At 34.2% G+C, this 14,176-nt stretch overlaps 1 protein-coding gene across 1 annotated transcript; it reads left to right on the top strand.

Moving 5' to 3' along the window:
* Positions 1-6,584: 6,584 nt before the first annotated feature.
* LOC113735605 (uncharacterized) lies at positions 6,585-7,280 on the top strand. Its single transcript, XM_027262598.2, has one exon. The coding sequence runs from the start codon at positions 6,585-6,587 to the stop codon at positions 7,278-7,280; it is 696 nt and encodes a 231-aa protein (XP_027118399.2).
* The last annotated feature ends 6,896 nt before the right edge of the window (positions 7,281-14,176 follow it).

The raw sequence follows: 14,176 nt of genomic DNA, 5'->3' as shown, positions 1-14,176 counted from the left end.
TCCATGTACACTAACTTATACGGACTGTAATGTATTGGTCAAACGATGTAAGTCTATTTTAACTGTATGTACATCCACGCTGGTGATTATATTTTGATTCTAGGTTCTTTAGCTCACTGGATCTTATGTCATTCGTTAATGACAACCGCATAAACCAACTCCACATTTTCTACTTTTTCTACATTTTGAGGGCCAAACAAGTACTTTCTACTCATTGTAATATATTTATTACATCATGTAATTGACTTACAACACAAGATTCACCCATTTATTATTCACATATGTGTCTTTTCCTCTGCTTCATCTCATTCAACTCTACGCCTCCATTTTATACACACTGTATGGTCAGGAGAGGGGCAAACTAATATTGCTCCATGAGCATGGACCAATTACTAGATGCACAATAATTCATATCAATTGTAATACGGTGGCTATAACATGTAACTAATTTACAACAAGATGTATATTCATTCACTTGTTAAATGTGACTTTGTTTCTCTCATCTTTCCCTAATTCCAGTCGATGGTTTACTTGACTACATAACCCTACTTTCTACTCATTGTAATATATTTCTTACATCATGTAATTGACTTACAACACAAGGTTCACCAATTTATTATTCACATATGTGTCTTTTCCTCTGCTTCACCTCATTCAACTCTACGCCTCCATTTTATACACACTGTATCGTCAGGAGAGGGGCAAACTAATATTTCTCCATCAGCATGGACCAATTACTGCATGCACAATGATTCATATCAATTGTAATACGGTGGTTATAACATGTAACTAATTTACAACAAGATGTATATTCATTAATGTTAAATGTGACTTTGTTTCTCTCATCTTTCCCTAATTCCAGTCGACGGTTTATTTGAATACATAACCCTAGGTCTTCCAAAAACTACTATCCCATTATAGTCCATCACTGAAAAGCTGAATGCTCACACACACACAGATACGGTACACACATAAAAATACAGTACAACTTCACTATTCTTCTATCATCTTCATATTATGTCTTCAGTGACTCTAATTTCATCCTTCCTTTAACAGATGTGCATTTGGGTGACAAATTATTGGCCACAATTACTGACATGGTTCAGTCATGTTACCTTGGTCTGCTAATACGCTTCACGTTTCACCGAAGTCGGAGACGTAGCTGCTTCTGCTATTAAGTTGAAGGACAAAATCTGGTTTCGTGAGATGCTGAATTTCCTCTATTTGCTTCTACCTTACCGCCGCTCTTGCACGAATTCAGAATACATACAACACTCTTATACCCAATTGGAGACCACAGCTGCTTCTGCTATTCAGTTTTACGGACAGACTTTGGCTTCATCTCTGTTTGCTTCTTCCATGCCGCCTGCCTCTCCACCCACTTTTCTGTCAATTGCTACCTTCATCAGAGTAGACTACACCCACTTCACCTAGAAACACCCAGTAGGTTGAATCCCACCCGAACTTCAGCTTTCTACCTTCAGTGAGTGGTTGGTCAGAGTAGATTACCTTCACAAGCACATGAAGACGCTTCCCTCAGTTTTGTTTTCTGCGGCTAATTCAAAATTTCAACTTGAATTTCAAAAACCAATTCTCTTCCGTTTGCTCCGTCTGCTCCCGTTTGGAAGTCAAGATTTTTTTATTTGGAACGGCGTCGTTTTTGTGCCCTGCTTCAACCTTGCTGACTTGGCTCATTTGTCTCCTCACGTTTTTTATTGTGAGGAGACCGTTCAGGAACGGTCGTCTGAGGACCGCTCCTGCCCCGTATCCACGTTAGACATTGCCAGCGAAGAAGTCAGTAGGCAATTATAAAATTATTTTGTGTCACGAGAACCACCAACACAAAAAGCTGCACCTCAGAAAAGCAAAAAAGTTCCCTTTAGGTTTGTTATCCCACATCGGGTCTGGTGGGGGGGTTGGGTTGGGTATTTACGTTCCTGGATTGGTTTCAAGAGTTATTGGCTTTTGGAGTTCAATTTGGGATTTGGGTTTAAGTAATCAACAAAAGTCTATTAATGGAGTTAGAAAGAAAAAAAAATACACTTAAAAGCATCTCAACTGACAGATCATTAATTTAAATGTCCCTCATTTCAATGTTTAAAAAAAAAAAAGAAAAAAAGTCCCTCATTTCAATGTCCCAAAAACTGAATAAAAAAAAAGAAAAAAAAAGTTAAAGCCGGATGAATTGCACTAAATCCCGCTCCAGAATTTATGTAACCAAGAATGATGGCCTCCTCTCTATTATATTTGCCTGATACAAAAACTAAATAAAAAAATAATGAAAATAACGAAAAAATTTCCTTCAATCCATCCATTACACAGAAAGGGACTTTGGGTCTGACACAGCGAGATGGCAGGGACAGCCGCGCCTGCAAAAGTTTTCAGAATTTTAAAATCTTTACTATAATTCTAGTTGTCAACTAAAATTATATTATTATTTTGGCTCTCTTAAATATAATTATCAGTAATTTTATTTGTTATTTTGTTTAATTTCTTTTGATAAAGTGTCCTATACCAGACTAACAATTAACTTTCTCAAAAAGTATATGATTGGTACCTACTTACCCTACGATTAGTATTACTTTTGACTAATAATTATAAAAACATTATGTGCCGTTTGGATTGCTATTTTTAAGAGTTTTTGTAGAAAAATGTATTGTAACGATTTGATATATGTGAGGTAAAAAGGTGATTAGAAAATGTGTTCATGAAAAACGTAAAAATTTTTCTATGAAAAATCACAATCCCAACTTTTTAAACCAAATTTCTTATAATGAATGAACTCTTAGTTTCTTTGGTTCCTATAACTTTAAAATAGCAATTAAGGTAATATTGTACACTTTACATGGGAAATCAAAGGGAAAAAAAAATTCAACTATCACATAAATTGAAGAAGTTTCAATTATGGTTATGAATGCCTCACATTCATAGTAAATATAATAGTATAGAGTCTAATTTTTACATTTTTCTTTATATTTTGTTTTTATGTTTTAAAAATTTCTTACTCCTAATTATAGTCTAATGAACTTTCACTTTACATTTAGTATATTTTATTTGCTACCATCACCGCAAAGGGTACTTGGAGGCATATGTAAGTAGGGGGCTCACCGCTTGTGAACAATTTTTTTTTTTTAATAAAATGAAAGAGAGAGCTACATAAATTAAACTACAAATGAGTCAAACACAATCATTTTAAGAAATTTAATGCTTAAATGTGACCAACTGAATTTGGTGGAGTAAAACTCTCCTCCAATCACAAATGATATGAGAAAGTACATGATGGTCAGATGATTAGAAGAAAGCAAATAAATTATAATCCTCGAATCATGTTTGATAAGAAGATGAGTAAATTGGTTTTGAATAGTAATCTTCAATCCATCTCTTGTCGTCCATGCCTCTGCCATATTTATTGTGCCTTTACCAACAATGTTCCTGCTGAAGCCCATGGTCCATTCACTTACAAACATTATTCATGTTTACAAACACAAAGAGCTCTAGGACACCTCCTAATTATATGTTTAGAATCCTTGCCCGCAAAAAACGCAGGAGCTGTCTTGAATGGTATTTCTAATGACAAGGAGTTCTCTCGAGGCAAGTCTGTTTTGAGAACACAACCAAAGAAAATGCTTGGTTCTAGATGAGGTTCTAGATGAGGCTTTAACTTTCCAAATCCATGCAAGAGGACTCCTAGTAGAATTAAGAATATTGCTACAAGTCAAAGCAAATTTGTATGCTGTAGCATAACCAATCTTACCAACAGGTGAAAATTACCTTGACTATAACTCTGTTTAGGAATGGCTTGAATCCTTCGCTTGATAAAGTCAGGGAGTACAAATGATAAAATAGAGAAATCCCAAGTGCTAGAACTAGTGTTAGAAAGCACCTCCTTCACTAAAATGTTACCATCTCCTACAGACAAGGTTCATGAATGATGTTTCTAATAGGGTGATAAAAGGTGCTGCAATATGCTACCTGCATTGCTTGGTCTTGAACTAGCGAGAACTTGCAGCAGAATTTGTCGAGTTGGTCCGCCGTGTTGGCTTCATCATCAATATAAGGAAAATTCGCACTACATTCCCTCATGATTCAAGAAAACATCCAATCTTGGGGTTTACTTGGTGGATTTCACAATAGTAATTTGAACATCAACACGAAAATCGTCCAGCTAGCTGAGCCAATTTAAATGCCTGTACCCCTGAATCATTTGCGAGCTCCCTATAATTTTTCTAAACATTTGTACAATTTTTGCATAGACGCCCGTTTTCTGAATCAACATGAATGCATTCAACTGCAACTTTGTCAAACTCAAGGATCTCATTCTCAAATGCTTGTTTAATCTCATCTGAATCATGCGGCGGTGCGGAATTCCAAACACTTGGGCATAAACAAACATTATCTATGGGTATAATTGAATTTGAAACCCATATCTAAAGCTGTAAATCATTTACCAAACACCTCCTAAATATCCATTCAATCATATCACCTTTAAAGCTCCCCGAGGAATCAATTATTTTACTAATTTTGTTTCCAGCAATTAACTCAAGAAACAGAACACCAAGTTGTAGACACCCTTCTCACCCTATTAGTATGGAGGATTTTTCTACAATGGAGTTTTCTTGAGAATATAGAAAATTGCAACCCAATCCTAGATTTAGTATGTGGTGCTTGTAGTAATTTTTTGATTTTCCTTTTTGTGCCCCAAAAAAATCAAGAACAAAAACAAAACTATGACGCTTTCACAAATAAAATATCTTGTTTTCGCATAATATTCATGATTCTGTTCTCGTACTATTAATTTTTAGCCTTGATTAGTTTTCTCTTTTATTTACTTTATGCCTCCAATTTATTTATTAAATTATAAACTTACACGTTAAACGGATCAGACAGGTCAACCTGTGTTTGATCTGATTTGGACCTGTTTGCCAGGTGGATATTTGGGTCTAACTTGATTTTGATCCGAACCCATGAAGAGTAAAACCATATCTACTAATTTTGTATTAGATTCGAGTCATATTTTTGAGTCATGTCGAGAATTGTCACCCTATGATTAATATGTTGATATGCACCATTATATCGGCTTCTCAGTTATGTTGGGGATTTATTTCTTAAGAATTGTAAATAAAATGAGCAAATGCATATCTTTTAGTGCACTTTTATTTGTAATATGAGTTGTTTGGACTGATCTGAGACACTTTGACAGATTTTAGGGTCAAAATTAATAGAACAAAATTAAAAGATGCAAAGTGATAATCTATGTAAACTTAAAGCATGGAAGGGGAATTTAATAATATGGGCCTCAGCAAAACTAAAGACCTTAGACGTAGGGTACAATCGACACCATGAGTCAAGCCGAATAAAGTTACCTCAGTTTCGGGTGGTTCATTTCATCATTTAAAAAATGTGAAATGAATCCCCAAATCTAGCTGTGTCGATTTCATTTGGCTTTACCCAAATGTCAACTCTTTATTCATCCGTCTTATTTAAAGTGTCATACTTTTTCTTTTGCTGTCCCAAAATGTTTGTCATGTTTGACATTTATAACTATTTTATACTTTGAAATTTCCTTTGTACCCTTCATTAATAATGCATAAAGACAAATATGATGGGAATGCTTTCTACTTTTTATTTTGACCAGCACATAATTAAGGGTAAAAGTGGAACAAAAAGAAAACCCTTTTTATGGAGTGTATTATGTATAAAAAACACATATCCTCAAATATGACTAAATATATAGGGCGGAGGGAGTATTATTTTGCCTGAAATTAAAAATAAGGGAAATAGTGGACAAAAAAAATTGTCTGTTATGAAACAATTAAATGAGAGTGAATGTCTATTAAACTTTCCTATGTTTATTAAGCTTATTTATTTCTATTGAATCCATCCAAAGATAAAAGAATATGGATGACGGTTTGATCTCCCTATACAATTAATTTATAACCCCTCAGTGTATCTATAAATAGAGATGCATTCTTGATTGTTATGGTGTGAATAGAAGAAATATAGTTCTCTACTTTTATCGGCTTCTCCTTATTTTATTTTACCCCACATCTTGTTATTTCATTAGTTTTATAATACGTTATCAGCACGAGACTCTATTTTTGAGCAATTGTGAATCACAAGACTCTGTCGAGATTCTACCAATTTCGAATCAACAATTGGGTATTTTCTCGAACAACTTTTGACTACATATTGAGGTAAATTTCTAACTTATAAATATATTTTAATTTCTTATGACTAATCTTCCAAAACAAGAGTTCGTACCTCTTAATATTTCTGAAAAAAATTATTTATCATAAGTATCAGATGTTGAAATTCATCTTGAGGCAATGGGTCTTGATAATACTATTATTGAAAAAAATGAATCTTCAAACCAAGACCGTGCCAAAGCTTTGATTTTCCTTCATCATCATTTAGATGAAGGATTAAAAATAGAGTATCTTACTGTTAAAGATCCTCTTGTCCTTTGGAGAGATTTGAAAGAAAGATTCGACCACCTGAAGTTGGTCGTTCTTCCAAAAGCCTGATATGATTGGCTTCACTTATGGCTACAAGATTTTAAATCTGTCAACGAATATAATTCAACCATGTTCAGAATTACTTCTCAATTATCATTAAGTGGTGAAAAAGTCACTGATGAAGATATGTTAGAGAAGACATTTTCTATTTTTCATGTCTCTAACATGCTCCTGCAGCAGCAATATCGAGAAAAAGGATTTAAAAAATATTCTGAACTTATCGCATGTCTTCTCTTGGCTGAACAAAATAATGAATTATTGTTGAAAAATCATGAGTCCCGACCAACTGGTGCAAGTCCATTCCCTGAAGCGAATGCGACTCAATTTCAAAATTTTGGTCGAGGTCGTGGACGTGGCCGTAGAGGTAGCCGTGGAGGAGACTGTGGACGTGGTCGTGGCCGTGGACGTGATCGTAGTAGATTTGTGCCCCGTGAAAATTACAATCGTGGCAAACAACAAAATATTTCTCAAAAGAGAAATAATAACTACGATCAGAAAAATGGAGAAAAGAAAAATTATGAAGAAAAATGCTATCGGTGTAGCATGGAAGGTCATTGGTCCCGTACCTGTTGTACGGCTGACTACCTTGTTGACCTTTATCAAGCATCTTTGAAAAAGAAAGACAAAATTGTCGAGACAAATTTTATCGACCAAAAGAATGATTATGATGATGGTGATGATGCTGATGCTGATATGACACACCTCAATGTAGCTGATTTCTTTGAACATCCTGAAAATGTCAACAAATATCCTATGATTGTTTAGATATTTTATGATACTTTATATCTTTCATGTAATTTTCTTTCTATTTAATATTTATTTTTGCATCTTTATTAATCTTTATTTTTGTTTGAAATTTTCTTCCTGAAGAAGAAATGGATATCAAATATTTGGGATTAAATAATAATGATGATGACATTTGTCACATTGATAGTGCTACCACGCACACTATATTGAAAATTAAAAAATATTTTTCTTATTTGAAAATGGGAGAGACAAATGTTAATACCATCAGTGGTAATGCAAAATTGATTGAAGATTCCGGAAGAGCCATTCTATTTCTCCTTGAAGGAACTAAAATTGTCATAAATAATGCACTACTCTCTCCCAAGTCTCGAAGAAATTTATTGAGTTTTAGAGATATCCGCCAAAATGGATATCACATCAAGACAATAAATGAGACAAATGGTGAAGTTTTATTAATTACAAATACCATTTCTAGGGAGAAATATGTATTAGAAAAATTACCTTCACTTTCTTCTGATTTATATTATGCACAAATTTGTGCAGTTGAAATTCATCATTTAGTAGACCAGAAGTCTATTCATCCCAATGATTTTATAATTTGGCATGATCGTCTCGGACATCCTGGATCTATAATGATGAGACAAATAATCGAAAATTCGCATGGCCACTCATTGAAAAATCAAAAGATATTAAAAGTAAATGAATTCTCCTGTGTTGCTTGCTCCCAAGGAAAATTAATTATTAGAACATCACAAGTTAAAGCTGGGACTGAATCCCCTACATTTCTAGAACGAATTCATGATGATATATGTGGACCTGTAGATCCACCATGTGGACCATTTCGACATTTTATGGTGCTAATTGATGCATCAACGAGATGGTCATATGTATGTTTATTATCTACTCGCAACCTGGCGTTTCCGAGATTGCTCGCTCAAATAATTAAGTTGCGAGCACAATTTTCAGATTATCCAATAAAGAAAATTCGTCTAGATAATGCTGGTGAATATTCGTCACATGCTTTTGACGAGTATTGCATGTTCATTGGAATAACTGTTGAACATCCTGTAGCCTATGTTCACACACAAAATGATCTAGCCGAGTCATTTATTAAAAGGTTTCAATTAATTGCTAGACCATTGTTGATGAGGTCTAAGCTTCCTTCATCTGCTTGGGGACATGCTATATTACATGCAGCAACACTTATGAGGATTAGGCCGACAAGTTATCATACTTATTCTCCCCTACAATTGACTTTTGGTTATGAGCCAAATATTTCACATTTACGAATATTTGGTTGTGCAGTTTATGTTCCAATTGCACCGCCCCAACGTCGTAAATTGGGCTCCCAAAGAAGATTGAGGATATATGTCAGATATGAATCACTTTCAATTATTAAGTATATAGAACCGTTGACAAGTGATTTATTTACTGTAAGATTTACAGATTGTCATTTTGATGAATCACATTTTCCGACATTAGGGGGAGGAAAAGATCAACTAAAAAAGAAAATTCCTATAAAGGAAATCATTTGGAAAATTTCATTAGATTTTCTGGATCCTCGTACAAAAGAATGTGAACTAGAAGTTCAAAGGATCATACATTTGCAAAATATTGCAAATCAATTGCCGGATGCATTCAGTGACTCCAGAAGAGTCACCAAATCACATATTCCTGCTGAAAATGTTCCAATTAAAATAAATGTCCCTGAAAGACAAATCACAATTGCTAATGAATCTAAAGCACGCCTGAAGCGTGGGAGACCTCTTGGTTCCAAAGATAAAAATCCTAGAAAGAAAAGAGGAACAAATGAATTCATAATTAGTGACAAAATTCAACCTCCTGAAGAGGTTGCTCCCGAAGAGCCAACTCTTGAAAAGAATGAAATTATAGAAAATTCAATAAACTTTGTCACTACAAGAAAAAGTTGGAACCGAAGAGAAATAATTATTGATGGTACTTTTGCATATAATGTAGCACTTGATATTATGGTAGAGGACGAGGATCATGAACCTACATCGGTTGATGAATGTCGACGTAGAAATAATTGGTCAAAATGGAAAGATGCGATCCAATCTGAATTGGATTCACTGGCTAAAAGAAAAGTTTTTGGACCTGTAGTCCAAACACCTGAAGGTGTAAAGCCAGTTGGATATAAATGGGTATTTGTGAGAAAAAGAAATGAGAAATATGAAATTGTGAGGTATAAAGCAAGATTTGTAACTCAAGGATTTTCACAAAGATCTGGATTTGATTATAATGAAACGTATTCACCTGTAGTGGATGCAATCACATTTAGATATCTTGTGAGTTTTGCAGTGCATGAAAAACTAGAAATGCATCTGATGGACGTTGTCACTGCTTATTTGTATGGAAATCTTGAAAATAATATTTACATGAGAATCCCTGAAGGATTCAACATGCCTGAAACATGTAAATCAAATCCTAGAGATGTGTATTCTATTAAATTACAAAGGTCTTTGTATGGGTTCAAACAATCTGGGCGTATGTGGTATAACCGCCTCAATGAATGTTTAACTAAAGAAGGTTATATCAATGATCCAATATGTCCATGTGCTTTTATCAAGAGAAATATGTCAAATTTTGTGATAATTGCTATATATGTTGATGACCGAAATTTGATTGGAACTTCTGAAGAGATCCAAAAGGCTATCGACTATTTGAAGAAAGAATTTGAGATCAAAGATTTTGGAAAGACAAAATTCTGCCTTGGTTTGCAAATTGAGCATTTAGAAGGTGAAATTTTTGTCCATCAAACTGCTTATACCCAAAAGGTATTAAAGCGATTTTATATGGATAAGGTACATACATTAAGCACTCCAATGGTTGTCAGATCATTAGATCCTAATAAGGATCCTTTTAAACCACGAGAGGAAGATGAAGAGATACTTGGTCCTGAAGTACCATATGTCAGTGCAATTGGTGCGCTAATGTATCTTGCTAATTGTACAAGGCCAGATATATCATTTGCGGTGAATTTATTAGCAAGATTTAGTTCCTCGCCTACAAGACGACATTGGAATGGTATTAAACATATTTTTCGCTATCTCCAAGAAACAATTGATCTTGGTTTGTTTTATTCAAATAAATCCAAACCTGAATTGTTTGGTTATGCTGATGCTGGGTATTTATCTGACCCACATAAAGCACGATCTTAGACTGGCTATCTCTTTACTTGTGGCGATACAGTCATTTTTTGGCGTTCTACAAAACAATCCTTAACTGCCATTGCATCAAATCATGTTGAAATAATAGCAATTCATGAGGCCAGTCGAGAATGCGTTTGGTTAAGATCAATTACCCACTACATCTGGAAGAGTTGTGGGTTATCCTCCAAGAAGGAAAATCCTCCAACAATTTTATATGAAAATAATGCAACTTGTATAGTTCAATTAAAAGGAGGATATATTAAAGGAGATAGGACGAAACACATTTCACCAAAATTTTTCTTTACTCATGATTTACAGAAGAATGGTGAGATTGATGTGTTACAAATTCGATCAGATAATAATTTGGCAGATTTGTTTACCAAGGCATTGCTGACTGCTACATTTGAGAAACTGGTAAAGAATATTGGAATGCATCGGCTAAAAGAACTCAAATAATGTTTACATCAGGGGGAGAAATTATTACACAAGAATAGTGTACTCTTTTTCCTTCACTAGGGATTTTTGTCCCACTGGATTTTTCCCTAGTAAGGTTTTAACGAGGCATATTTTTTGTGTAATGGACATCCAAGGGGGAGTGTTATGAAACAATTAAATGGGAGTGAATGTCCATTAAACTCTCCTATGTTTATTAAGCTTATTTATTTCTATTGAATCCATCCAAGGATAAAAGAATATGGATGACGGTTTGATCTCCCTATACAATTAATTTATAACCCCTCAGTGTATCTATAAATAGAGATGCATTCTTGATTGTTTTGGTGTGAATAGAAGAAATATAGTTCTCTACATTTATCGGCTTCTCCTTATTTTATTTTACCCCACATCTTGTTATTTCATTAGTTTTATAATATTTTCTTCTTAAAAGCCGAGGGATAGCGTGGCATTGTCGACAACGAAACATAGTTGAGTTGATAAGACCCTTCACCTTGAGTCACATGCACTATATTGTCAATCTCTGATCCATCCCTTATATAAAGGGCATTTGGAGGCCTATGTAAGTGGTGGGCTGAGTGGTTCAAAACCTTTACAATTGAATCCGGTTCCAGAGAATTAACGCGTGCCCATATTTTTCTTAAGGAGAATTATATACCGGTCATAGACATCCTTCTTAAAGGAACCACGCTCCCATGTTTCATTTTTTACCGCAATTCTCCTGCTTGAAGAAGCAAAATTGTTTCTGGAAACTTTTGCACTTTCAAAAGTTGGACATCTTGGGGTTCAAAAATATGACAGAGCAATATACATGTTGAACAAATGCTGCGATAGAACTACTCTAATCTGATGAAGCCACGCAAGGACTTTCGCTATCACAATTGCAAACCTTTTTAGATCATGCTATGCCCTTTAACCGTTTTGAGCAGAAAAAAGATGATCATATATAGGTTTCCATATTACCTGTATTTGTAGATCAAAGGTTTGCTGTTAATCTTCTAGCTGAATCGTCTTAGATTGTTGCGGTCTCACTCTTCCAAGCATGGTTCAAAGACTTGGCGAGACCGAGATGACTCGGCTGAGTCGTCACTGTCTCGGGCCCTCCCGATACGATACCGTGATGAAACGATATCGAGATATTTGACTCGGCGAGAAATCGACCGAGACGTCACCGTGACGGGTTGAAATGGACGAGTCATTCTGAGTTATCCCGAGTCAATTTGAATTCAACAAAAAACCCTTAGAAAAAATGGAAAAAAAGGATTAAAAAACCCGGAGCCATTGGAGTAACAACTACAGCTAGATCCCAACACACGAGAAGGAGAAGTCAATATTGAAATCATTCATTGGGAAATAGAAACAAATTTGCCAAAATACTGATCGTGTGAAAAGATGCGGTAATATTTTTCCAACTTGGTTCATGTATCAAGTATATGTACCTTCACTTTACTTTTCTTTCAAAGGCTATCACTTCCAACTTTTCTTTTCAAAAGTTATCACTTTACTTTTCTTTCAAAACCGGCAAGCATCCAAGGTGATAGAAAAAGTGAGAGAAGGAGGTTCAGAGGAGAAATGCCCAAAAGTGAACTAGAAGACCATCCCAGTCATAGTACTCTTCTTACGAACTCTTATGCCATGGTGGGATTCGCTTGGAGTTTTGTCTTTCAAATGGGATGTCCATAATGCGATTGCCATTCTTATATTGGCTTTGCTTGGCTTTCTCCTGCAACTTTCTGGAGCTTTGGCACTTGGGTACAAAACTCCTTAAATAAAAGACTAGACTGGTCATTTTATGTGTCGGTGCAAGAGTCCACAGATTTAAAATTTTTATGCTTTCTCTTATCTCTGTTCTTATTTGGACGTTCTTAGGGAAGCGAGATAGTACCTAAAATAGCAGGAATCAACTCGGAGAACTGGGATTTGTAATTACAGATCAAGCTTCTCTTTCCTATCAGAAACAGCTAGTCGTCAACTTTAGTTGCAGCAGCGGCCCTTTCATTGCTCTCCCTTGGTCTTTCCTTTGAAATAAGGACTTTTCCCGTGGGTTAGCAGCTATGAATTTATTTCTTTAAGTTTTCTATACTTATTAGTAGGTGTGAATTAGAAACATATTTGGATTAATTATAGCCTTTATGTAATAGGCCAAGGTTGGATTAATTATGATTGTGTCAAAAATAAAATTTAGAAATTTGGATTTATCTAGCTAATTTGTGTTGTTGGAATTTATTTTGGGCCAAACACAAGTTTAACACTTATCTCACATATAATTCAAAGTACATAATAAATTAGTTCAAATTCATTTGATATTTAGTGAAAATATTAAAATAACTGTTATATCTTTTAATATAAAATTTCTTGCTAGTAATTCATTTTACAAAATAAATATTAGTAGAAGTTTCATCTTTATTGATTTTAGCTATAATAGTAATTAATTATACTTATAATCATAACGATCCAGGTATTTGAATAAATTTCTAAAATGCAGTAATAATTTTAATAAATATTTAAAATTTTGAAGTTCTTTTAATAAATAAAAAAATGATCATTGTAGCAGGTTTACATTATAGATTAGATGTTTAACTTACTAATATAATAGAAATAAATTATTACTATTATAAAATGTTTGAAACTACTTTTTGTATTATTTTCATATATCTTTAATTATTTTGTGATGAATTAATTATTTATATTGATACGTGTAATAGTTACAATGACGAGCAAGGATATTGGTTGGGAATATGGTAAACCCGTGGGTGGGAATAGAAAAATTGTGAGACGCAATTATTGTGGAAAAGTAATACATGATAGCATTACAAGGTTGAAAGAACATGTCGATCATGTCACGGGACAAGTTGAACCTTGTTCAAGGGCCCCAAGAGAAGTTTCAGATGTAATAAAAATGCATCTAAGGGCTGGTAAGATTCAAAGAGCTACAATAAAATAGAAAAAAGAAGAAATATTGAACTCTCTGCAATAAGAAAATATGTATAGTAATTTCAACATGGTTGGCGACGAGGAGGACAAAGACATTTTTGAAATTGATGAAGAAAGTAGGATGGCGTTGGGAAAAAAAAGATGAAGCAAGCAATTTTTAGACAAACAATGAAAGCATTCAGTATTTGGGAGTCGACCTTCTATGTTTATGTCAGGTATCATTTGTAAACTAAAATATTATAACAAATTTGATATCATTTTATTAAATATAATTAAATAAAGTTGTAATTTATTTATTCATTTTTTATTTGTTAAACATTGTGAATTCTAGGGAATATGGGTGTTGGCACTTCAAAG

This window comes from Coffea arabica, chromosome 3c, assembly GCF_036785885.1.
Source record: "Coffea arabica cultivar ET-39 chromosome 3c, Coffea Arabica ET-39 HiFi, whole genome shotgun sequence".
NCBI classification, from domain to species: Eukaryota; Viridiplantae; Streptophyta; class Magnoliopsida; order Gentianales; family Rubiaceae; genus Coffea; species Coffea arabica.
Note: the sequence above shows the minus strand (reverse complement) of the source record. Positions and strands in the feature narration are given on the sequence as shown.

Coding starts and splice junctions, on each gene's coding strand:
- LOC113735605 (XM_027262598.2), top strand. CDS start 6,585: ATGTTCAGAATTACTTCTCAATTATCATTAAGTGGTGAAAAAGTCACT.